Source organism: Rhipicephalus microplus, chromosome X (assembly GCF_043290135.1).
Source record: "Rhipicephalus microplus isolate Deutch F79 chromosome X, USDA_Rmic, whole genome shotgun sequence".
NCBI lineage: Eukaryota > Metazoa > Arthropoda > Arachnida > Ixodida > Ixodidae > Rhipicephalus > Rhipicephalus microplus.
Window position 1 is genome coordinate 117,744,876 of NC_134710.1, and position 27,382 is coordinate 117,772,257.

A 27,382-nucleotide genomic window follows, 5' to 3' on the forward strand; every position below is an offset into this window, starting at 1 on the left:
CTATTTCAATTTTGATTGGTTGCTTTGTATTGCACATTTTTCCTTTCTTTTTCTCTTCTGCAATATTAAGTCTTGTTTACATTGTACGCCCTCTCCTGTATAGGCCTGAAAAGGCCCACAGTGCTGAATAAATAATTAAATACTATACCCATTTTCTTATAACAACGTTGAAGTTACATCTTCATTTCAGCAAGGAAATGCAGAAACACATAAAAATATTAACAGTGCTATAAGTAATTATCAACTAACTATAACTTGTCAAGTGCAATTATAGAAATAAAAAGTTAGTCGTATGCTTGGCAAAATTGCTTACTTGAATGTTGAATAGTGTCTCCACGAATGATGGCCAAGTGAATCGGGGAAAGTGTTAAAAAGGCTTTTGTGTTGACTCTGTGCTGTTTCTTTTATTGTTGGTTGGGCCAATGCCTCTCATTTCTTTCAATGCCAGTGCAAACGTACGCTTCTCAATGGGAGCCGTCGGTCTGCCTTAGTTCAGGGAGTGGTCGTGATGCGGCACTAAACGAGGAGTAGCACTGCTCGTGTCACACGTGCGCCCAAGCACTTTTGCCCGAAGATGGGATAGACATGTTTCCCACTCCAATATCATACGTCTGTCAGATTTGTTTCTTCAGGCTCCTTCTTTGTGGCTCAAAACAGTGCTGCCGCTGCATCAGCGCTCTTCGGTCAACGCATGCAGTAGCGTTGCAGTGTGGTTTTCTCATTGGTTGCTGTCATAGCACCACGTACCGCAATGCGCTTCCTCAAAAGATCGTAACTTTTATAGAGCCAGCGCCACCGCCAATATTGTGAACACGAGGAATGCAAAACGCTGCTTCACTGACTTCTACACAACTGAACAAAATATTACTTCATATGATTTTGAGTCGTGAGGCACTGCATGAGGGATCCTCTCCCCATGGCCGCAAAGCACACGTGAAGGCTAGGCGATGGGCGAGAGCAGGAAAGGACTAAAGGAGTGGGTGGTGAACGGCTGGATTGAGCGCATCTGGCTGGCATTGATAAAATAGAAGAGGCATTGGCTGGGCACACCATTTGGGCTTAATTCGATGATTGTAAAGTTGGGATAAACTGTTGATAATAGTTGTAGGATTGGTTATAAAAGTCATAAATAATAAAAAAAAAACTACTCGCAAAAAGCATTGAAGTATTGCATTTAGCAACTGTGGAATTCTCCTCTTTTTGAAGATGAGGCAGGACATGCCAACCGAAGACATCGTGTCATTGCAAGTTTCCTTAATTCACCTGGCTCTAAAATGCTACCGGGAAAGAGTTGACTATGTTGACAAAGTTCTTCAGACAACTGAGGAAATCTTCGTCAAGCTTGGCATAACTAGGTATGAAACAGTGTTTGCTGTAATTTTGATGAGCAAAAAGAGATGCAGTGTGAGATATGTAAAAAAATGTGGACTAATATTGTGGCCAAAGAATTGTCCACTTTGTAACTTGTCCCTGAACATAGTGACATTTTATGTCGCCTTGTTGAAGGAAGAGTGTGTCGCTGTTCATTAAAGGGATCATGAATCACCCCTAGGGCTTGGTAAGAAAGCACATGCTGTAGATGGAAATACTGTTATGAACAGCTCAGCCAAACTTTGCAGTGTGCACAGCAAGGAGGGTTTAGAAGGGGAGCACGAATTTACCATTTTCTCAAGCGCACTCACTTCACAGAAAGGTCCGTCCTCACCCCCTCTTTTGTGAGTGAGACGCCTGCTGTTTGACAGTGAACAACAAATGGCATGCTATTTGGCAGTAGATGACATAAATCAAGAGATGCTTTTGAAAATTGAATCAGTTGCGCATTTAGCCATAGGGCGCTGCCATGTGCTGGTGCTGTACGTCAAAGTGTGCTAATTACACAGTGAGGCCCTCTCGCACGCATGAATCGCATCAGGAATGAGCAATTCAGTTTCATAACACGCACATGAGGTCATGACATGCACTAACGTAACTTCTCTCCCTCTTGTCACCCTTCCCTGTGTAGCTTTCAGTGCACTCCCGAAAACAAAAGAGGAGAGAAAGCATTGAAAGTGTGCAACAAATTCATGCAACTCTGGGTGTTCTTGATAGATTAGAGAAATTTTTGTTGAGATCGATTCATGAGGCAATAAACTTCAAATCTGAGGGGTTTAATCATTAAATGAAAAAGTGGCTCAGGACCCCTTTATATAACTCGGCCAGCTAGTTGTAAAATCTGACATTCAAGGCAAATGTTAAGGGGGTACATGGTTCTTAGGGCTCTCTTATTTATTTTTGAACGAAGTGTGACAAAAGTTGGCATGCTTACTTAGTTTGTTCTCCGAATTCTAAAAATGTAGTTATTTTTTCTGTAGCTTCATTAGTTAATGAAATAATCAAGATAAGAATTTCTATTCTTACCATAATATAAAAATAACCACCTGTCAAAAATTTATAAATAACATAGGGATTGACAGCAGAAAGCATAAGATATGCAACCTAAGAAGCACTTTTTTGAATGGGTCATTATTTCTTACTTTACAGTACACTAAACTTCACAGCCCTGAATGTGGCCATTGTGTGGTCACACAAAAGACTAGTTTGAAAACTTGCATCAAGAGAAATTATAATCTGCTTCCTATGTTGTGTGCTCCAAACATATAGCTTCATGCTGCAAAATAAAATATTCTACTATCTGTAATAGTTTCAGATATATTGCAGTGATTTTCAAGCAGGGTGTACAAAATTGCCATTTTGAGAAAATGAAGAAAACAAAGAATTCTAACGTTTTTAACTGAAAAAATGTATGCTCTTATAATTACATAGCTATTGACATATAAATGAATTCTAGAAAGCCTAAGGAGTGCAATGCTGCAAGCTGATCGAAAATTGAACGAGTACTTCTCGAATTACAGCCCAGTAAAGTTCATGGTATGTAACGAAATACAGAAATTTTTATATTAAAATAAAAATAGTGAAGCTGCCCATTAAAAATAGGCTCCCAGCATTGTTTTTTGTGCACATTTAGTTACATTGTGCAAAAACAATTACAGCTCTAGCTGTCCTAGGTCCACTTTTACCGAACAAGCAAAAGAAAGTGGTCAAAATCTGTGCTTCGAGAATACTGCTGTTAAAGCTTAGTTTCGCCGTTCCGAGGAAAAAATATCATGGCACACATACTTTTAGTCAGTTAATATGCACCGGGAATGTAATAGGCCTGATTGTTTGTACGAGCGTGTCGTTTCTTCTAGTCCTGTAGCAAGTTGTCGCCGTGTGCTCGTCTGCTGCGAGGCCGCTTATCAGTTCAGTGACTGTACTGACGGGGATGTGCGACAAGTGCGTGCGTCATCCACAATCCGTCGAATAACGCGGCGATGTTTTCCGGCTTGTCCAGAATAAGTTACCCGTAAGTGTCGCGAACCAAAGTTGTTCCCTCGCTCATCAATTTCGAGGCTACACGAGTGCCGAGTTGTTGGTTTCCTTTTCACATAAGACTGCCGCATTTTTGAGCGGAGATCGCGACAGCGAAGCGAACACATCGTTAAAAACAGTCTACCTGTTGCCAGTAGCCTCCTTGTGAGGGCCGCGAGCATGTTCACTGCGAACGAATTGACTTTCTGTTGTTGGTCAACGCACAACGTACTCCACTCTGATGACCCGTTGCGCAGTTCAAGGTCCTTTCGTCAGGCGGGGGGAACCACAACATCGGTGGGTTTAGCGATAAGACTGCACTTCCGTTCCATCACTACAAAAATTGATATCTTTGGTAGCTTCACTTCTGCTTCACTTTTGCCGTCCTCTAACTGATGAGGCTGCAAAACACAGCCGTTTTCAGTAACAATGTCGGCAACCAACGGGCTCGTATGTGAGTTAGGCCTACACCGGTGACTCGGTGACCGCCGTTGACCGCGTCGAGTTCGTTATCTTCGTTCCCCTGAGCCATAGCGGGGATCTTTCTGAAGTTCACAGCGAACGAACCACCGCCACACCTGCTTCACAAATTACTGTAGCTTGGAACTTCTCTACTGCCGCAAGCAGTCAGTAGCACCATGACAAAATGGCGCATGTCCGTGCGCGTCACGATGGTGAAGCAGACGCCGAAAGCGCCCCTTGGCCAAACGGATGCCTAAATTTGGTCACGTGCCCCAAGCAGCCAATTGAATCGTGCGCTAGTGCTTCTCGATGACGCATTTTTGCTAAAAAACCAATGAGCATGGTGAGCCAGCGGTGGCGGGAAATTGAAGATGAAGAACGACCCTTCGAAACGAGACCAAGATGAACACGATAGCTAGTGTGTAACGGCAACAGTTTGGCGCGGAAAAAGCGCGATTTTAGCGTCAATTTGCACTCACACTAATCTCACAGGGATGTTATAAATTGATTTTGCACCAGAAATAATGACGTGAGGAGCTAGAAACTTCTCAAATAAGTGCAAAAATAGGCTCAGATTTCGAAAATGTCAGCTTCAAAAAGTCGATTTTTTTGCGATTTTTGGCCTTCTAAGACCCGTGTCCCCCCCTTAAGGAACCCTGCAGGGATTTTTCAGCATGTTCAGAAAATGCTGCCATTAGTACAACATTAGAGCCATACATTAAAGCACAACATGTGGCCTGGAATTCACTCTTGATTCTCATGCTCAGCTTGAAATTGTGAGCTCTTCTTTCAATAAATGATGCCATAAATCAAAATGACCGTTCCAGAAACACAAAGTCCTCGATCGTAGGTTTATTAGAGCATCATAAGCGGCATAGTTACCGCGACCACTGTGAGTTGCCATCACGTGCTCACGCACTCACTTGTGATCACACTGAAAGTAAGCCGCATGTTTGACGACGAAAACAAACAAATATGAAAGTGCTCGAGGTCACACGAGGAGGAGGGATTGAGGAAAGGAGATGACGCACCTTATGCAGCCCTAGTTGGGAGCATGGCTCAGCGCCAAAATGATACGCGTGCTGACGGACAAAGTAAATTCTTGTCCCCTTGTCACCCCAACCTGCTTTGTGTGCTTGCTGGTACTAAAGGCGAAAGGAAGCACTTAAAGGGACACGAAAGGCAACTGTAAAGTCTTTGTCGATTTTTGAAATGATAGACCAGAAACTGCGTAGTGTTACTTTTGTGCCACCAAGAAAGTGCTTATTTTGAAATAAAATCATGTTTTAGTGGTCCGCATCAAGTTAGCGCACTTCAAATTACCCGCCGAAACAGAATGTCTCACATTACTGTTGCCGTGCGCTACATTGCCTGGCTTTACTGCGCGACTGCTGACACTAGTAGCAACCAAATGAAAGCAGCGGGAGTCACAGCAGCAACAACAGCAATTCAACAATTTCCTGCCATTCGCTCAGAGATGGGAGACGTTGTTGGTTTGGCCCCGCTAGATGGCATGATTTGTCCAGTTTAACCATGTGAAAATTGAACTTATGAATCACTCGCGACATTGGTGGTTCTTTTTTCCGTGAATCAAACAGAAATGAAGAAGCAGTGTTTTATTATGTCTACTGATGCACAGAATGTTCTTTATATAGTGCAGCTAGTTCAATTACTAGTGATGAATTGTAGGCGGTTTGTCTGATGTCGTCGGGATCATTTTGAGAATGTCCTACTGCGGCGCATGTATCTTTGTGCATTTATCTTAATTTCTCGGTAAGTAAGTAGGGCACTGCTGTTGATAATATGTATTGTCGTTTTAGACATTGTCATACATTAAGCTTTCGCTCTGATGTTAATTGTTATTTGACTTTAGTGTCCCTTCAAGGCGTGTGAAAAAATCTTGCAACTCCACTTGTACTAGACTGATTCTGAAAGTTTTTAGGGCAGTCGAACTATGAGGCTAATAACTCCTTTGTTGAAGCCATTTAATAATTACTTGAAAAACTGTTTCAGGGCCCCTTCAACATTTTGCTTAAAATACGGTGTCTCATAGGGTTAAAAACAAAATGAAGGGAGAGAAAGAAAAAAGTATTCCAATAAAGCTTTCTTTGCCCTGAAGTACACATGCAGCACGCTGCACAATAAAATGACAATGGTCATTGTGGTCTGGTGAGCATTGCAGCTGCATGAACACCATGGTGACAATAGTTCGGCTGTACCTCCCTGGGGCATGTGTAAACAAGCTTTTGATGCTTAAAGGGCAACTAAAGGTAAATACCAAGTCGACTTTGAATGTTGAAGTATCGGTCCAGAAACCGTATACTGCTAGTTTTGTGCCAAGGAACTGCTTATGTTGAAATAAAATCGCGTTTTAATGGCCCACATCATATTAATGCACTTCAAATAACCTGTACCTGAAAGCGGTCTGTTAGACGTCAGTGTCTGCGCAGCCTCCGACACCAGTAGCGGCAGAACAAAAGTAGCGGGAGCCACAGTAGCAAAAACAACCATTGAACAATTTTTTGCAGTCTTGAAGACCATGATTTTGTTTGCTTGGTTCAACTGGGCCCTGCTAGATAGCACCATCTATCTAGCCAAAAAACTAAACTTTTGAACCACTTGTGCCATTCCCCATAGTAACGTCAGGTATTTATTTTTTTTAATTAAACAGAAAAAGACAAGCAGCATTTTATTACGTCTCTTGATACACGGAAAGTTATTTTTTATGTTTCAGCTAGTTTGATTACCAGCGATTACAGTTAAAAACTTGGATACTACGTAATTGACAAATTCCAAAAAAAATTTATTATAAAGAGGATTTTGTTATATGCAGATTCGTTATGAAAATTTGAAAAATAAATCCACAAATTAAGCAAAAGGGGAACTGAATGCAGAGCTAACCCAAAACACTAATTTATTAGTAAAAAACTGCGTTATTGCGATGGCAATTATGTGGACACTTTTGGCCGGTTTTTGCCGTCGCCACCATGTTCCGTAACAAGTTCAAATTGATAACATGCCCCTGCGCATCGTAGTTTTTACGAGCGGGTAAAAGCATGCGAGCGCTGCTGAAGCAGAGGTCAAATGAGCTGACCATCGCATACGGAGGGCACATACGATAACATCTCCCCGCGTGTTAGAACTGCCGTCGAATGCTCAAACAGAAAGGAAACCATTCGTATCGAACGAGCATGAAAAATGTGAAGGGTAGGCGGATAGCTGGAGCAGTAACAGTGAACTTTGATTTTAAGGACGTGGTGGTGATCATTAGCTAGTGCACATGCTATCTCGGCAAACGTCAGTGCTCTTTCAACGCGAAGAGACTGTGTGAAATGAGCACTTCTCCCTTGAACGCCCATTTGCTTACACCAGCGTTTTGTAGGAGTTCTGTGATATCGGATCTAAGAAAGAGTTGGATGCTAGCGTCACTTCGTGTAACATGTAACATTACAATTTGCTGCTATCGCATTCATTGCAGTGCATTCAACGCACTGTCATGTTGTTGCCAGAGCTAATTGGCTAATTGCGAAGGGTGCGGTCTCTCGAGCTCACAGCGCAAATGGAAACGCATGACGAATCGACTTTCAAAGATCTATCATTGTCATCGTAGTCTCGAAGTGTTTCCATCAGTGCCTAATCTTGCATCCCCTTTGTAGTGGCTACACAGTTGTTTTGAAAAAAAAAAAAAAAAAAAACTGAATGTTGCCAAGGGCCAATCATGTGTGCACAGTGAAATCATGCACGGCGTTGAAAATGAACGAACGACATGGATACCGCAGAAAACTATTTGGTCAAGTGCCACCCATATCCAGCGCAGCACCACATATGTGGCGCTAATTAAAAGCGTGGCACTGCCAACGCAAAAGTTGTTTTTTTTTTTGTTTGGAGGGGGAGGGCACATTCGCGTGTGCACCCGCGGCGGCAAGAATGGCGGCAACGCTGGCTTGTTGAGCGCAGGCCTGCCTCACGCGCCTGGGAGTCGGCAGGGCAACCTTGAAAAATACATGCTCATGCCACGAAAGATGCGTGCTGGCTGTCCGACGTGTGAGTCCGGGGTGAAGGCCTAGTCAGGAGACGTACGAGTCTCCTTTTGCCTTGCCTCGTGGACATATTTTATGTTGTATGTAACTATGTCCGAAATAAACTACTCTATTCTATCCTAAAATGAAAAAATTTTGGGCAAAATTTTGAGATTTTTCGTGGCAAATTTTATTATATCAAGGTTGCCTCCCTCTGTGTATCTCACGGCGGGGAATAGAAAAACTGTTATATTGAGGAATTCGTTATATGAAGGTTAGTTATAAACAGGTTTAACTGTAATTATATGTGGAGACACTCATGTCATCAGGATCATTTTCAGAATGTCCCACTCGTGGTGCACGTCGCGTGATACATTTAACTTTATTTCTTGGTAAGTAAGGCACTGCTGGATAGTATTGCCATTTTAGACATCATACATTGAGCCTTCACTCTCCCATAAATTGTTATTTGCCTTTAGTGTTCCTTTAAATTTTTTAACCTTTTGATTATTACAAGACAAAATTTGTGAAACAGTTTTTCAAATTAGTTGTTTTTTAACCAAGCATGCACATTCCTTTTTTGTATTTCAAGTGTCCCTTGTTTGGTATGTGATGCTGGCACTACGGTGAATAAAGCACACTACTTAGAGCTAGTTGGTACAAGATCGATAAAGCACTCTTTTGAGCTAATTGGTACAAGTTGAGCAAATGTTCCTGAATTTAGCACTGCCTGGGCATTACAAAAGACACACATATGGGGGGACACAGAAAAAATATTTTCTGTGCCACCGTTAGTGTCTCTTCTGTAACACCCATGCAGTGCAAATTTCCGCAACTTTTGCACGAAGAAAAAAAAAATGCTGTCTGATGTATTTCATTTTATTGATTGTTGCATTTTCTGTGTGTATATTACCAGATTTATCTATGATTTCTAGTGGTATTTCAGTTTTTAACTTAACATATGAAAAAAAATAAAAATAAAAAGACAGGCCTTATGTCCACTTTCTGTTGATACTTAAAATTGTTTATAGGATGTTCAGCAGACATGCATGGGTTTTAGGCGTACTACTACATCAAATTTTGAATTATTTGCTAGTGAAATCCTTGCAGAAAAAAAATGTCGACACTGATGCTTGCGATTGCAAAAACATACCTGCTGATTTCATTGTTACGGTACAGTGGCTAGTGATAGTAGTGATAGTGTAGAAAAGAACTGTTGAATTTAAGAGCTTGCTTGTTTTCTCTTGCTTGTTTTCTTTTTTTTATGGCACTTGTTCTTGCTTATGTAGGGTGGAACTGTCAAAACCTGTTGGAAAGGAATTGGTGCGACTGCTGAAGATACCCGTGCAGTCATACAATGACTTGCTGACAATTTTGCAACTCAGTCACTTTGGAAGTCTGTTGCAGCTTTGTGACTACCGTGGCCGCAAAGTGATGGCCTGCTTTCTTGTAAACAGTGCACTTGAGAATGACACGCTGATCCCAACACCAGAGCAGGTATTAATGCATGATTTTTTGCCTATGTATCATTGTTTGTGGAAGGATTCTAGCAATACTTAACTGATGAAAAAAAGCAAACGCTCCATATATAGATGTGAAGCATTTCTTTGAGTACTGCAGGCACTTTTAGCACATCTGTCTATGTATCTATTCATCTAACTGCTTACGTTTGGGTGTTCTTGTGATCACATCAACTTGGGGTAAACGAAAATTAGTATGGGAGAGTAAAGATGATTTGACAAATATGACTCCCTGGTCATGACATGAATAATGTGACAATCTTGTCGCCAAACACTTTCCGCTAGACACGTGTGGCACATACCCATATATCACAGGTGGGCATGTGCTAAAGGTATGCGGGTATGCGCCATAAAAGTTTGACAGCTTGTACTACCGAGGAACGACAAAAACAGATGTGGGTAATTTAAATGAACAAGCTTTAAAAAACAACATCAGCAGTGTTCACATGTCGAATGCCAAGAATGAATGTTACGGTACTAGCAAAAATTGAACCCAAGCATTCTGCATGGCAATCAAGTATACTACCACTGAGCCACGCCAGGTCCCTGAACCGCTTTGGAAACAGACCCTATGCAGGCTTAATGTTTGTGAAACGTCAATTGTGGTTGTAGTGCTGGCTATCCAATTCTATAAACATTACATATGCACTCCTATGATACAGCCTTCACATCTAGTCAACGTCAATTGTTGTTAAGCGCCATCCTGTGAAGTTGATTTATGTACTAGTGTCCAGGGGAGCATAAGTGCTACAATCAGCCTCGCGATTTGTACAAATCAGCCTCGCTACATCGTCGTGAGTACAAGCGCTACAAATCAGCATACCGCAGTTGCTAATCAGGGTGTCTTCCAACTGGGAAAATCGGGAATTCTTAGGGATTTTCGATAGCCTGGGAAAACTCTGGCTGACAATGTGGTAGTCTGGAAAAACTATGGCTGACATTTTACCACTGCAGAAACCTTGGTTAGACTCTAAGGTTGAAGTTCAGACTCGAGAGTGCCTCAGAGTGCTTTAAAGACAAGCATGGTGCCCCTAGAGAAAACCAGCTGAATGTATCGAGGGTGCTTGATTTTGACCAGCAGCATGCACTATGACCAGTGAACACTGGTCATAGTAGTAGAGTGGTGAGACTAAATAAGCACTAGGTATGTAGTGTGCATGCATTAGGCAGGGGTGCAACAGCTGTGCCAATTGCACTAATTCAATAAAATTTCCAATTGTTGCACCGAGCTGTGCCTAAACAGTGAAATTTGCTAAAATTGCGCCACGCTGGACCAAAATGCTCAGCCAGCCTCAAATTTTTTCAGGTGCACTAACTTCGGCGACAAATGCAGGCCAAGTCGTCCACCTGCAGTTTGCGCTGTCAGTCAAAGTGCGCAGATGCTAACTATTATGCCTAGAATATTCTAGGCACCCGCCCTACGCTCACAAGACACGATCGACCCGATAGAGTAACAACGCTGTGCGCGCATTGGTCCGCCGTTCGCAGCTCATACCTATCGACAGGACAACAGACCTTCAATACAAAAATGCAAATTTCCTAGCCTGAAAACGCTCCTATGCTTGTTAGAAACTAGAGCGTATGCCGACCTTTCCTTGTGCCAACAAGCTCGATGTGCTGCTTGTCTGTGACCACGTCGATTGCCTTAGAAGTGGCACTTTTTTTTTTCTTGAAGTTGCGTCGTCCCGGCCAAGGTCCTGGCGATAAATGTCCGATAGCGTCGCCGGACAAACAAGCGTGCACCGTGCTTACTTTACCTGGTCAAATGCGCCTTGCAAGGGAGCAGAAGGGGGGGGGGCACCTAACCCCACAGTGAAAGGAAAAAAGGGGTGCGGGGGAGGTGTAGCGGTTAGAAAATTTCTTGTCCTTGGTTCTAACCGGGCAGAGAATGCTGCTTAAGCCACCTTCGCTGCAGTGCACCGGTGACCTGCAGAAAAGCGTGTTGAGATCTGGAAAGGGCTGTTAGCGAGAGTCACAGGACACCGCACATTTTGTTCAGTTACTCATGCGTTTGTACGCCGAATAATTCTGAGTACCAGCATAATTGCTGATGTCTAAAGTAACTGGCAATCATTTGGAGCAGTGTATGACATTACTGCTTCTCAAGAAAACAAACTAAATTTCTGGCCAGTTTCTTTTTCATCACCCCTGCTCCTCGGTTTTACGAATCTCCCTAATTTCGGTCGCAGGCTTGGCAAATCCGTATTGAAATGCACATTGTTGGTCGAATGCTTTGACAGGCACAGAATTGCTAATGTGAACTTTGATTGTTTGCTCAGTGGGGTGGTTCAAAAGACTACTTTCATTAAAATAGCCTTCATTAAAATAGTATCATTAAAATTAAAATGTTCACCCTGCATGATTGAGGTGATGTTAAATGGTTTACACACATTTTTTTTCTAAATGCAAGCCTTCTTTCATATATTGCACCAAATTTCGTGTTTCATGATAAAAAAATGCATGTTTTTTTCCCGTAACCTGCTCCGAATTTCGATTTCAATGCTCCAAAAGTAACATTTTGCTGCTCCAAAAATTGTCTCAAATTGTATTTCGGTTGTTGCACCCCTGATTAGGAGAATAACAGTGTTAATTCTTTTGATACATAATAATCACAAGGTTTATATAAAGCCAGAGAACATAGACCCAAATGGCCTTTCTCTGTGCAGGAGCTGCGCCAGTTAAGACTGTGAAATAAGTGGTGCTGTTTCACAGTGAAAGCTGTTATGAGATCACAACTCGGGTCACGCGCAGCACCGTAGTTGTCCGCCGCCGCCGTTGTCGGTAACCACATCGCACGAAACTAAAAACAAAAAGCTAGTATTAATGACACAGTGGGACTCGAACCCGGGTTTCCTGGGTGCCAACCCAATATTCTACCGCTGAGCCAAGCCGGTGCTTGGGACTCGTTGGCAAACTTGCCTTAGGCAGGCTTGATGTCGGGAAAACAATCGCGTTAATACGACTTATAAAACGTTTTAAGACTGCGAAAAAACAACCAGTCATCGCACAAAAGCAAGTACCGTAACAAGTGGGTCGTCCAATGCTCTAACTCACAACAAAAGCTTGTTCTTGTTCACCTATTACCTGTGGCACATACCCACTTCAGGCAATTCCTCATCGTCCTCAGCCACTGCAAGAAGAATTGGCACAAAATTTCTTGCAAGTGTTTTGCAGATACCACGCTTCTCAGAAGAATGATGAAAAATAGCATAGCGGATGCCGCCTACTATATTTAATATTAGAGCTGTAGTGGGTATCAAGCAAGTGTGCTTGATGCAGTCACCCTATGAGTGTTTAGAAAAGGCTCTGGAAGGCCACTCTTATAGCTCTCGCTGTGACTGTGCTGCGCATTCCGTGCAGGCCTGGCATTTTTATGAACATACTTTTCTATGCAATAATTCATTATTGTGTCATGCCAAACAAACTTTAAAAGCCTTCTTGAAATGCGTGCTTGCTGTTTCCAGGCAGACCAAGTGCTGAACTTGATAAGCCCACTGGTTCAAGATCAGCCAGACCAGCCGGACGAAGAGGAAGACCCAGAGGACTTCTTGGAAGAGCAGGTGCTTGTGGGGCGATTTGCAAACCTTATGGTGGCCGACTTGCCTGACCAACAGTATCTGGTTCGTATCACTGCCGCTCAATTTAAAAAAGAAAAAGAAAGAAAGGCAATTGTGTTCTTGACATTTTAAACTTTTTTCATTTGGGTATTTTTTAACTTGCAGATCGTGATGACTGCCAGGAAGCACTTTGGCAGTGGAGGTAACAAGCGCATTCGCTACACATTGCCTCCACTTGTCTTCCAGTCGTATCAGCTGGCTTTCAAGTACCGCGCCTTGAGTGACAAGGTACTAAGATTACCAGGATTTGTAGGACAGCTTATTTGCTTCTCCTTTGAGTGTCCGAACATTTGAGTCATTGTAACACATAGCCAACAACAAGGGTTCCCTCACTTTCTAAGCTTGGAGGAATCTCAGAGGCTTTTTTTGTCCATTTATAAGTGCCAATTATACAAGAAATTAAGATAACACACTGACAATAGTTTTCTTTGTTTAATTTTATTGTTTTGTAGCATTTCATTCACCATATGCTGGCCATGTGTTAAGTACTGCACTCTTTAAACAATGTCTTCAGGCTGTTAGGATGTTGCACAATCCATGGTCAGTCTGGAATTGTGCGCACATCTGCATTTAGGATGGCTGTGTAACCCCACTGACCATGGAACATGACATCAACCCTTCTTTCAAGATGGAGCGTTCAATAGTACTACCATCACAAAGCTCAAGGAGGAAAATATAAAGAGAAAAAAAAAAGCAAGCAGTTTTCATGACGGCAGCATGTCATGCTTCCTCTCCTCTAGCACTTAATAAAATGCAGGGCAATTTCGCTACAATTTTGGCAGTGAAGCTTTCTTCCTGTAGGCATGTTAATAGGAGAGTTAAATTTGCTCTACTATGTCCAGTGCCAGTAAGGAACCACTTAGAAAATTGGTTTGCTAAACATTCTCTAGACGACATTTTACAACTCACATTTAACCAAAATTTACCATGCAGCCTAGTGAGGGGCCTTGCTATACATTCTGTGTTCATTAAATGATGCATGTAAGGTTTATGATAGACATCATCCACCTAACAGTGGTGCAATGAGGCTTTCTTCAGAACAGTCTTTTTCTGAATGTTCCTCTGCCTTGTTGGCCTCCACTGAGATTATTTGCCACATTTAGTGACCTTGTGCACTGCCGCTGGATAAGTAAAAAGGTGCAGCTTATTGCATCACGTCGCCGTCGATGGGCGAGCGTGTCTTGGCAAAGTTGACAGTTTCGGCCTCTTTCTTGGAGAGGGAGCTGACACTCCACCCAGCAAAGCAGATGACTCTTCGTGATTCAGTGTGGTTGCGTGATGATTTGTGTGTGTCTGTGTGCTTTTTTGTGCTTTTATTGTGTGCATTTGTGTGTGTGTGTGTGTGTGTGTGTGTGTGTGTGTGTGTGTGTGTGTGTGTGTGTGTGTGTGTGTGTGTGTGTGTGTGTGTGTGTGTGTGTGTGTGTGTGTGTGTGTGTGTGTGTGTGTGTGTGTGTGTGTGTGTGTGTGTGTGTGTGTGTGTGTGTGTGTGTGTGTGTGTGGAGAGGGGGGTAGCTTGCACTCGCCTCATGTTACCTGTACTCGAGTACGATTCTTTGGTGTGCGCCTGTGTGTGGCAGACAGGGTTTGTTAGGGTTGTGACGCTGCGAAGCTGTTGTGTGCAACTGAGCAGCTCGAAAGCGAAAAAAAAAATGCTACTTTGAAGTGTACAATTGTATTCCCCTGTAATCTACAGTGCTGAGAAGCGTATCGGGATGCATATTACAGTCGATCCTGGATATATCGAACTCAAAAGTGATTGCAAAGTAGTTCGATATATCCAGAATTCGCAATACAATATATGCGTATTTAAGGCCTAAATTTAAGCATGTCAAGTCTCAGAAACCATTACAAGAGCTAACAGAAAGATTAGGTCTAAGCACTATAATGAAAAACAGGGTGCGAACGGCAAGTTACCGCACTTTATTTCGTATGAAAATAGTTCGTGAACTTGTCTTGCTTCTTGCATGCCGCCAGGTTCCAGTTATCTTCAATATTACTGAAGCTTTTCAAATAAGCCGAATTTAGCTCCTTCAGCCACAACAACGTTGGTTGACGCAGAACGCCAATGCAAGCTTTGTGGCGCGGCAAAAGGTTGGTTAGCAGCCGCAGTGAAATCGTTGGTACATTCATAACCATGGCTACACATCCACGGCACCAGCAACAGCAGCCAAAATCTCAGCATCGATGCGGTCAGAAGCACCTGTGTCGTCATCGTCTGTATCGATGAAGTTGCTCACTGTCTGAGATGGTGCCCGGAAACGCTGATCAATCGCAGAATTCACTGAGGGACCGTACACCGTTGTCAGTGGTCGTGACGCACCCAAGGTCGTAACCTGGCTCGCCAAGGAGGTTTAAGTAAAATTCAGGTTCTTTCTATGTTGTAGATATTCTCACCACTCGGCGCCCGATATGCACCACCAGAGGTGGTATAGCAAAATAGACGAAGAAACGTACTGCCGCTATGCAAATAGCGGCGATTGACTTGCTGGTCACTTGAAGATGAAGCAGAAATGCTATAGAAATTCTAGTAGGCTAAGAAAAACTTTCATTTACAGGCTGTACAGAAGTTACATAAGTTAGGACATCGAAGTTAAAAAAAAACCTCTTTGAAAATGAACCGTTTTCTGTAGGGTGACCCCACGGGATTCGGCCGAGCCGATGGGGCCCAACACCTTAAGCCCTGTTCAGAACGCTTGGCAGAACTCTGGGGCCTCTTCTTATTCCCCCAGTGCTCCGCCCTTATACAACTCTTGGCAAATCCTCGCCTGTTTGTCCTTTGATTGGACAGTACATTTGGTCAATCAAAACCCTGCCACAAGGACGCCACCTTCATGCACGTGGGGCTCATGCCGTCTCCCCAAATAACACAACAACCAAAATGTAAACAAAAGAAAACTAGGAAAAATCATAGAGGCATGGGCAAGCTCTGCAGAGCACAATCATCTAGACTTAGAGCTACACGAACTGGGCTTTGCAGCCATGGAACGCTGTTACACATAAACTTTTTGACAAAGGGGCAATTATGCGCCTGTCCCATGTGCGCTGTAAGAGGAACTGTTTGCTGACCGCGCACGTGGCTCCACTTACGACCTCGTTTGCAAGGATTAACGTGGAAGCAGTCGAACACATGCTGATGTGACAATACGCCTCAAGGGTGCCGTATGCACGTGTCGCAAGACGCCTGCATCCGAGAGCTACCCCACCAGACCAGGACGAAAGGTTCATGGTGATCCTCGTGGTTTTGGCACGCACGTCGCCAAATGTGGTGGCGCCTTATTGCGCGAGCAGCATGCAGCTGGGTCGCAGCCAAACCGATGTGAGGAGTCATCGCATCACTCTGGGTCTTGGAAAAGGCCCATTGATGTGCCGGCTGCCAATGCTGTGAGGCAATCAGAGGGTCGTCAGAATGACGTTTCTAATCTCACCCCTTTTGCTGCCCACTTGGGGGTTGGTTTGATTTTCCCGAGTTAACAGGAACTGGAAACGGGCAGACCCAGGTGCATGCACTTTGCGGGATGCCATGTGGGTGCCACACTGTCTGTGCAGTCACGACAAATCCAGTTGAACACGCTTCAACTGAGTGCCATCAAAGCAATACTGCAAACCAGAGCAAGTGCAGCACGACTGCTGACATGCCTCCCCAAGTTTACGGCAATACTTAATTGAAAGTAAATCAATAACTGCCCCGCAACGAGATCTTATCGCGGCTCTACAGTTTACAACGGTGTTTGACTTTACGTCGCTTCAAGTGCCAGTCATAATTTTTGTCGTTACTTGTGGGTCAACGTTCAGTTCAACTCCCGAATGAGGATTTATCAGGAACGAGGCGAAAAGTATACAAGACCACAAGGTGCGAAAGACAGAGTTCATCAGAGCTCCCACCGTTGACATGTTGGTGATATCGGTCACTTGTGGCTTTGTAGCTGACAGGCGCTGCTTTCAGCGGCTTTGATGCGAAAAGATAAAAAAAAGTGCAGCCTCCGAGACATTCGTTTTCAAACCGAAAACACGAAAAATACGTCACAAGGTTGCACATCTCGAAGGCCATGCTTTTCTGGCTCGCGTGCCATTGAGCACTAACAAACAAGGAAGGGAATCCAAACATTGCAATTAGATTGCTGAGCCACTTCGCATTCTCGTTGCAGTGCCCTCGGCAATTGGTCTTTTGGAAAACACTATGCTCGCGCGCTAAGACCTGCAGATCGTGCATTGAACATACCGGTGCACTCGCAAGCGCCGCCCAAGGAACCAGATCAGCACGATGGAATAACACTGTTTTTTCATTGCCTGTGCGCGAAAAGGGATCGGAACTTGTTAGAAAGCGACTGAAATTTGATCAGTATTTGCTAGAAAAAATGCACTTTCTGGGCTTGGGCGCGGTGCAGTGTTCAATGTAGCGAAATTCCTGCTGTGCGGGATTTCAATGTACGGGTGCACCGGTCCCATACTTTTGCAAGGGAAATTCAAGAGGATTTCTCAAATATTTGGTATAGCCAATAATTTGCTATATCCGAGTTTGATATATCTGTAATCGACTGTATTTGTAACAGAGCTCTCATTTTTGTCATAAACGAGCGCTGAATCAGATGGGCGCTGCCGCTTCCAGACGACAGCATTCAATAGCAGTGCCAACCGTTTCTTTCAAGGGTGCGCGCAACGAAACTAGAAAACAAGCATCAAAAAGCACCGAGGGCGTGCCCTTACCCTCTATACACAAGACAGCCAACCAGCACAGATTAAGAGAACTGGAGATATCGGAGCGAGGCCTGCAACTGTCTTTGCAGACAAACTAGCGAGACGAAACCTTTTCCTCTGGCTGTCGCAATTAATTTGAATGTTCGTGAAACTGGGAAGGATTCAAACTAGAGGTGACAGAGGGTGGGTTAGACAGTAAACTTGACCAAGAAGCTGTGTTGTGTGAGTGGCTTGAGTGAGACGTGTAGTGCAGTCAGTTGCTGCTAAAGAATCATGTTATGACGCCGCTGGAGTATTACTTTGTTGAAAAGTGTCGCCAGGACGATGACCAGCGCTGGAGTTTGTTGCAGTGTTTCTTTGAATATAAGACATGTTTGAAGAATTAAGGAGTACACATGTGTGGTGAATATTCAAGGCCGCTAAGTGTTCTTGCACCATTTATAATGCGTGAAATTGCAATTGTCGTGCAGTGAGTTTGTTCCTGTTGCTCTAAATAAAAAAAACCTCGCTGATTTTTTAGTTGTAATTGGTACCTGAAAAGTGTGCAAGTTTGTGTGTTGCTTGTATTGCCTTTACCGAGATATTTTGTTTGTGTTGTAAACTCTTGGTTTTTACTCCGTCTTTGGGCCACAACCAGCGTTGCTGGTGCACTAAATGTACCTACATTTAAATTGTGCATTCTTTTGCGGTGCGTTTCGGTGGGCCGATACGTCAGCCCTTGGAGTCTGCTCGGAGATTACCACCCCATAAATGAAAATCCGTGACCCTTTTCATTTTAGGTGAGTCAAACAGGCAGCATTCGTGGAGAGTATTGAAGCCCAAGCTACAAAAGATTGGCCCTCCTAGGGCAAACTGTTCACATATGTGGTGTAATAAGTGATTCTAATAACGATTTAGAATTGAACCTGTGATGTACAGCTGTGAAACACGTTGTTTACGGCCTGCTGTCACGGAGAAATAGGTGTGAAAGCATTTCTCTTGGGAGGTGTGGTGGGGTCAAAGCAGGCGCGAGATTAACTAGGTCCGGGACCCTGCTTCAGCTGCACGCAACAGGGCCGCACCTCCTTTTTTCCCAGCAGCCATGCCCCGTGCCTGGAGTTATGGGCTAATTCACACTCTCACTGTGATTTTATGGCCTAATGATTAGCGCAAACGGTAGTAACACTGTCTCGCAGAAGTTGTACAGAATATAATACCCTTACCAGGACATACTTTTTAACAGCTGTAAAGCTGTCGGTTGGAGAAACCCACAGGTGATTTTTTTTGTAGTTTTGTGCTACAGTAGGGTTGATGTAACCTTTTGCTTTCATAAACCTTTCTCTACCTTGTAGGCTTCTGTAGAACTTATTTTCTATCTTCAATGCAGCCATGGTCAATATTTGATAATAGCCTGCTGCCATGTCATGAATTTTTATGGTATGCCTGTACGAGCAATTAGTCATTGCAATTTATTGGAGCAATTGGTATGAAAGTGCTTTTCTGTAATGCATTGTGAAATAATCCACGTGTCATTGTTTGGCGAGGAAGATTGCTATTATGAAGAATGTAGTGAACACAGGGGGTAACACACTGTGTTTTGTTTTGGTTTTGCTTGCTGCATCTACCACAAAAGTGCTGTATGTTCTTTTTTAAATAATAATGGCAGTACGTGAACTAAGTAGACAGTATAACTGTGTGTTTTAGTAAAGTGATTATTGTAAACTAAACATTCTGCATGCATTATTTTTTGCATTGACGAACACTGCTCCCAACCATGCTTGGTAACTAAACTCTATTGCTTACAGTACAAAGTGGCGCTTTCTGTGTAAGGTTATAGTTTCTGTGCTTGTTTTTTTCTTTTATTTTTTAATTCTTTAATTTTTTATATCTTTTAAATGAGTGCAATATATACATTATGTGAAATGTGTTACTAATCATTTTGTTGTATTGGTTTCAATGTTGAAATGCACTGCTTGTTGCAAAAAACATGCAGAGTAACCATACTCATCACCTGCAGGATGACAAGTGGGAGAAGAAATGCAACAAGATTTTCCAGTTTTGTCATCAAACTATTAGTGCACTTATCAAAGCAGAACTTGCTGAGTTACCTCTACGCCTGTTTCTTCAAGGGGCACTGGTTGCTGGTCAAATCAAGTTCGAAAATTTCGAGACTGTGGCCTACGAATTTATATCACAGGTATTTTAATTACATTTTCATGTGCTTGTTATTCGATTATTCTTAAGACTTGAAAGTTGTAGACCATGAGCTGAAATTACTGCTTACATGCTATGCTCTGATGTCTCGGACAGTGTAGTTTTCTATTAATACAACAACCTGTTATACATATGAAATTGTTGTTCTCTTATTCATTTTCTTTTAGGCCTTTTCTCTGTATGAGGACGAGATTTCAGACAGCAAAGCCCAGCTATCTGCAATAACCCTGATTATGGGCACAGTAGAACAGACAAGTTGCTTTTCCGAAGAAAACCACGAGCCGCTGCGTACACAGTGTGCACTGGCAGCATCCAAGCTTCTCAAAAAGCCTGACCAGTGCCGGGGTGTAGGGCTTTGTTCGCATTTGTTCTGGTCAGGCAAGACCCAGGAGTCTGGAGGAGAAGAGGTTTGTAGTCTCTACGTACGCTAAGTTTGCCTCAGAATCATTGAACGTCTCGCTTGAGAACGCCTTCCTTGATACTGCATAATATTGTTACGGGTAACATATTTAATAAATTATATAGGATGAACTGTGCTCGGCAAACAAGATGGTGACAGTTCATCAACAACCAGCAGCCGACGTCGTCTTTCTCTTTCTTGCAGCACGGCTGTGCCGGCAGTTGTGTATCATAACCCCCGGCGGTAGAAGCACCGTCTCGGTGCTTGAGCAACTCGGAAGCGGTAGAAGGAGGGTAATAAGGCTTGAGTCGAGCTATGTGCACGATGTCACTCGAAGGTGACGATGATGACGTTGGATCGGCTGGAATAATCTCGTATGTAACGTCAGTCACCTGGCGAACGACGCGGTATGGTCCAGGGTAGCGTGACAGCAGTTTTCAGAAAGACCTACACGCCGAGTAGGGGACCAGAGGAGGACAAGGGAACCCGGTGAAAAGTGCACGTTTCGATGATGGGAATCGTAGAGCTGTCTTTGGTGCTCCTGTGAGGCCTGGAGACGGCTGCGGGCGAGTTGGCGGGCGAGTTGGCGTGCGTGGTCGGCTCACGCAGTGGCTTTGCCGGCATACTCAGTGACCGAGGGCAGCAAAGTGTCAAAGGGTAGGGCGGGTTCTCGGCCGTATAGAAGATAGAATGGCGAATAGCCGACAGTGTCGTGACGTGTCTAATTATATGCGAACGTCACAAATGGCAAATGAACGTCCCAGTCCTGGTGGTCGGCCGCTACATATTTAGAAAGCATGTCGGTTATGGTGCAGTTGAGGCGCTGCGTAAGACCATTCGTTTTCGGATATTACGAAGTGGCAAACTTGTGCTTGGCAGAGCAAGAGTGCAGGATTTCATCAACGACAGCCGATAGGAACGTCCGGCCCCGGTCAGTGAGAAGTTGGCGTGGAGCTCCGTGTACTAAAATATCTTATACCAGAAAGTCCGCCACATCGGTTGTGCAACTCGTCGGAAGTGCTCGTGTGATAGCGTACCGTGTTGCATAGTCAGTGGCGACAGCAATTGATTTGTTGCCTGAGCTGGAGATCGGGAATGGGCCAAGCAGGTCGAGGCCAACTCGAAAAAATAGTTCAGTGGGAATGTCGATCGGCTGAAGGAATCGAGCTAGTAGGGAGGAGGGCTTTTTGCGGCGCTGGCAAGACTCACAAGCGGCGACGTAGCGTCGAACAAAACGGGCAAAACCAGGCCTAAAGAAATGACCACGTACATGGTCGTATGTGCGAGAGATGCCCAAGTGGCCCGCCAAAGGAGAGTCATGAAGTTGGTTGAGGACAGTCGCGCGTAGATGTGCTGGTGTGACGGGGAGTAAGTTATGGCCATATGGATCGAGGTTACGGCGATACAGGACCCCGTCTTTGACTAGGAACATTTGTACAGATGCGTCTCGAGGCATTGACTCAAGATTGTCAATGATGGTTCGCAGGGAAGTATTCTGGTTGTTCGTGGCCAAGGTTGAGTAGCTGCGTCACAGACAAACTCTGGAAAGGTGTATGAGCAGCTTCTCCCATAGGGTAGCGTGATAAACAATCCGCATCCTGATGCGTCGGCCCTGTTTTGTACGTTACGGTGAACATGTATTCTTGTAAACGTAGGGACCAACGAGCGAAGCGTCTTGTGGGATTTTTGAGTGAGGCCAGCCAGCAGAGCGCGTGGTGGTCGGTGACTACCCTGAATGGACGCCCGTATAAGTATGGGCGAAACTTGGCGACTGCCCACACAAGAGCGAGACACTTACGCTCCGTGATTGAATAGTTTCGCTTGGCAGTAGATAGCAGTCGGCTCGCATATGCTATAACACGGTCATATCCGCGTTGTTGTTGCAATAGCATTGCCCCTATGCCGCGCCCACTAGCATCAGTGCGAACCTCGGTTGGAGCTGATGGATCGAAATGAGCTAAAATCGACGGTGTTGTAAGGAGCGTCGTGAGCTGGGAAAAATATGAGGCTTGATCAGCACCTCGGAAAAACGGGGTGTCCTTCTTCAGGAGGTTTGTGAGTGGGCGTGCAATGATCGCAAAGCCCTTAACAAACCGTTGAAAGTAGGAGCACATGCCCACAAAACTACGAACGTTCTTTGCTGACTTCGGAACAGGAAAGTCCATGATGGCACGAATTTTCTCGGGATCCGGGCGGACTCCTGCGGGATAGACGAGGTGGCCAAGTACAGTTATTTGACGACGAGCGAAGTGGCATTTCGAAGAGTTCAATTGAAGCCCGGCTCGACAAAAAACTTCAAGAATCGCCGACAAACGATCGAGATGGAAGTCGAATGTGGGCGAGAAAACGATAACGTCGTCTAAATAACATAAGCAGGTTGACCATTTAAACCCTTGGAGCAATGAGTCCATCATTCTTTCGAATGTGGCCGGTGCATTACAGAGACCGAAGGGCATTACTTTGAAGTGATAAAGACCGTCAGGAGTGACGAATGCAGTCTTCTCACGGTCCATCTCGTCTACAGCTATCTGCCAATAGCCAGATCGAAGGTCGATAGTGGAAAAATACATAGCACCGTAAAGGCAGTCTAAGGCATCGTCGATTCTAGGCAACGGGTAAACATCTTTCTTCGTAATTTTGTTGAGATGCCGATAATCTACTCAAAAGCATTATGTTCCATCCTTCTTTTTGATCAGTACGACAGGTGAAGCCCAGGAGCTACAAGAGGGCTCGATTATGTCTTTTGCAAGCATCTTTTTGACTTCCTGTTGTATGACTGTGCGCTCGGACGCGGAAACACGGTATAAACGTCGGCGAATGGGACTCGCGTCACCAGTATTGATGCGACAACACTCGTTCGGCTTAAGGCCGTGCTGGCGAAGTCGAAAATGTCACTATAGTACTTAAGGACGTGACGGAGGGCTTCCGCTTGATCAGGAGCGAGGTCTGATGGTACCATGTGGTCACCGTCGACGCCCTATGAATGTGATAGAGTTGGTTCATGGTCTGAGGTGCAGCAATCATCCACTCTTAAGGGCTCAACCGTATGGTCTTGTAGGGCAGTAATTTCGGCCAGGGAGATACCTTGGGGAAGAATTTGGGAAGTGAGGGCAAAATTTACAATAGGAAAGCATGTGCGGTTTCAACAATTGTCAAAATGGTCTGCGGAACAGCGACGCCATGCATAAGCATCACGGCATGAATTGGTGCCACCATGTAATCGCCGTCAGGTCCAGGTGACGTAGAGAAGAAGTCGATATGTGTAACTTAGGCGGAAGACGTGCGAAATCAATGCAGCAAAGAATGCTTTGGGGTGGGTGGCCAGGTCAGAAAGTAGAGGCATTTCAAGGTCAAGACAGCCGGCTGAACAATCTATAAGGGCCGAGTGAGCGATTAGAAAATCCATACCTAGGATTACATCATGAGGGTAATTTTTTATAACGGTGAAAATAACAGCAGTGCTTCTACCGGCGATAGTCACAGGGGCAGAGTACATGCCAATAATGGCGGAAGTTCCCTCGTCGGCGACTCGAACGGCCCGGTTAAAAGCGGGTGTGATAACTTTCTTTAGGCGGCGACGAAGAGCAGCACTCATTATGGACACATGCACGCCGGTATCGATCAACGCACGCACAGGTACATTGTCTAAAGTAACGTTCAACAGATTCCGGGTGGTCGGTAATGTTACACGAGGATTTCTTGCAGAGGTCGTCGTCAATGCAGCTTCACCTCCAGAAGCTGCACTGCATAGTTTTCCGGTCGGGGGCGCTGCGAATAGATTGGAGAGGCAGGACGGCGTTGTGGGGGCGAACGAGATTGATGGCGAGCAGGGGATGGTGAGCGGGCGCAGCGAGGTCTCGTCAGAGGTGCCGCAGAATCAGAGGATGTGGTTGGCATAGGGGAATCAAAATCAAATGCTGAGGACGACTGGTGGACAGAAGTGGCCTGGGTAGGAGGCCCATAGTGTGCCGGCAGAGCCCAGTAAGTGCGGCAGTGGCGAGCAATATGATCGACACGTTGGCAGTTGAAGCATATAGGCTTGTCGTACAGTGTACGCCACTCGGACAAATTGCGCTGTCGAGAGTAGTTGGAACCAAAGCGAGGAGTGGAGGGACGACGATAAAAAGGCTCGGCAGAGTAGACTGTTTGAACGGGATGTAGGCCGACGTTTGATTATTCTTGACGAACGACGGCTTGTATCAGTGAGATAGTGGATGATGAAGGATCGGGCATTGGAAATGAAGTAGCTATTGGTTGAGCTGCCTCGACCTCGCGACGAATGATGCGGGTGAGGTTGTCGCATCGGGGAACTGGGCGGACGGCGTCATCACAAGAGGAAGTAGCAGCTGTGTTCGGCAGGCGCGTGATGCCGTTGGTGACGCGACGGGCTTTAGCCTGTTCTAGACGGCGGCATTCTGTCAGGATCGTGTCGATGCTTGTGACATTATTAAAAACCAGCAGGTTGAAGGCATCGTCAACAATCCCCTTGAGGACGTGATTAACTTCCTCGTCTTCCAACATGCGCTGGTAGACCTTGCTACAGAGCGCCAGGACGTCAAGAATGTATGAGACGTACGATTCAGTAGACGTCTGGGCGCGAGTGGCGAGAGTCTTCTTAGCAGCGAGCTGACGACCAGATGAATCGCCGAAAAGATCACGGATCTTCGATTTGAAAAGATCCCAGCTTGTGATTTCGGCTTCATTGGTTTCGAACCATGTTCGCGGCGTGCCGTCGAGGTAGAACACAACATTGGCGAGCATGAGCGTGGGATCCCAGCGATGGGTAGCACTGACCCGCTCGTACCGGTGCAGCCAGGAGTCAACGTCGATGGTACCGTCAGTGGAGAAAGTGCCAGGATCCCGCAGGGGTGGCAGGGTGACTTAGGATGTCGATTCGGCTCGAGAGCCCGGTGGTGATGAGGCACTGGCAGTTGAAGTAGCCGAAGAGTCCCCGGTGTTGCGACCGTTGCACGTCTCCATCGAGGTACGGAAGTCGTCCACCTCCACCAATAATGTTACCAGTAACTTATTTAATAAATTATATAGGATGGACAGTGCTTGGCGAACAAGATGGCGACAGTTCATCAACAACCAGCAACCGACGTCGTCTTTTTCTTTCTTGCAGCAAGGCTGTGCCGGCTGTTGTGTATCAATATTCTTGCTTCAGTAATGCAACTGAAAGATGGAGCATGACAAAATGGGGAAATGCTAGAGACCTATGTACTTAGGTTTAGTGGAGGTTTAGGTGGATGTTCAAGAACACCAGGTGGTCTGGATTTCCAGCGCTTCCCCCCTCTGTGGTGTCGCTCGTAATCACATCGTGGTTTTGAGACATAGTATTATTACCGTTATATGGCTAATTTTAATTTTGACTGCACTGTCAAGTACAATATGCTTATAACTTTCTTTAGAACATAAGTACAGGAAACTGCCCGCAGTCATCTAATTACATTGCAATGATTGTTGTTAAATATGCAAATATCCTGCTTACAGTAGATGTTCTAATTTGCTCAATTTTGTTCCCTTGCAGCTTCACGATACTAAACGAGTTGTTGAATGCCTTAAAAAAGGAATTCGTATTGCGACACAATGTATGGACCCTTCAGTGAAGGTTCAGCTTTTTGTAGAGCTGCTGAATTACTATATTTACTTCTTTGAAAAAGGCAATGAACAGGTAAGCTGTGAGTGGTTTTATATTTGTGGGATAAGTTAGTTTTACTTAACTGTTGTGCAAAGGAGGTGGTCTTAATCTGAAACTCGTATCAAACAGAATAGACTTGAAACGAGCACTCTCGTTGAAATAAATCATCAGTAAATCTTCATTGAAGGCAGATGCTTCGTAAAAGTCCACACGTAGGTGGCGCTGACCCATCATTATTCATGGCATTGCACATAAATATTTCTTATTGAAACATTGCTGCTTTAATTTCCTAATGCTAGACGGCATATGTTCTTCGAGCTGCACTCCCACATGTATTTGAACTTCAGCAAAGCTGCTCGTTAGTCTGAGTGACTGCTGGATATAAAGGATGGATTAGTGGGCTTCTAGCTAGCTGACAATAATACTGTCCACTATAGGTCACCGCACGTACTCGTTGGAGCCAGTAAAAAACTATATGGGAAAAAAGGGTCTTATATTGCAGCCCTATTATACTGCAGAGATCTAATCACTGAGCATTCCTGCAACGTGCACTTCCTGCCATCTTTCCACTCGTTTCTGCCTCCAAGAAAGTTGTGAAAGTACCAACTTCAAGGGAGAAAGCAAAAAAAAAAAAAAAAAAAAAACAGTACAATTATAAGCGTTAACCGACACTACTTTCTTTAAATTATTCTTGCGCACTGCTTGTCAATACACAAGCCTCGCATTTGGTGGCAATGCATTTAGGGTGTGCAGTGGTGCCTGCCAGATTGTTTCTCGTGGCCACCATGCAAAGGTGCCACAGTGCTGTGCAATAGTTTGAATGCTCATGGAACTTCTCTATCCTGTTAATCAAAAATTCCAGTCAGTGTCACATCACTGCTTTGAGTACTGTGCATTTTGGCATAAAATTCCTGGCCTGATTTTTCTGCACTATATAAATTTTTTAAGATGCTGTCGTGTCTATATTTCACTACATACATCTGACTCCTTATTATGCCAAGTTTCTTCTCACTAATTTCATGCGGCCCCCATATTTTATTTAGTGCTGCTTTAATGTTTCAGAGATAAAAATTAAGGTGTAAGAGTGTATAATGTATTTACTTTTAGAAGGTGTCACAGGTAAAAATAAACTGCTTTGCAAAATATGTAGAATGACATTTCTGTGGATACAAATACTTCAGAAACTAATTGTTATATATTTATAATTCCATGTCCTATGCCATGCACATTCGGGACACGTCTCATGGCAAACATTTTTTGTAGTATTGATATACAATGAACTTACACTGTGTAGGTGTGATGGTACATAGCATTTACTAAACATTTACTGTACTCGTGAAGGGGCAGTGCCACGGAAATCTCCAGTTCTCATTTTTTTTTTTCACGTCAAATGAAAGGCCAAGCCCTTAAGAGCCTAGAAAATGTACTGCTATTCATGAGTGCACCCT

General features: G+C 44.4%; 1 protein-coding gene across 2 annotated transcripts in view; it reads left to right on the forward strand.

Annotated features, from left to right (window-relative positions):
- The window catches only part of Vps35 (Vacuolar protein sorting 35), a 64,552-nt gene that overhangs the window by 21,573 nt on the left and 15,597 nt on the right, over positions 1–27,382 (forward strand). For both annotated transcript variants that reach the window (XM_037427589.2, XM_037427590.2), the window contains exons 9-15: positions 1,207–1,355; positions 9,158–9,365; positions 12,853–13,008; positions 13,111–13,233; positions 19,697–19,876; positions 20,061–20,300; positions 25,824–25,967. In XM_037427589.2, the coding sequence (XP_037283486.1) occupies positions 1,207–1,355; positions 9,158–9,365; positions 12,853–13,008; positions 13,111–13,233; positions 19,697–19,876; positions 20,061–20,300; positions 25,824–25,967 (1,200 nt within the window). The remainder of the gene's footprint in view (positions 1–1,206; positions 1,356–9,157; positions 9,366–12,852; positions 13,009–13,110; positions 13,234–19,696; positions 19,877–20,060; positions 20,301–25,823; positions 25,968–27,382) is intronic.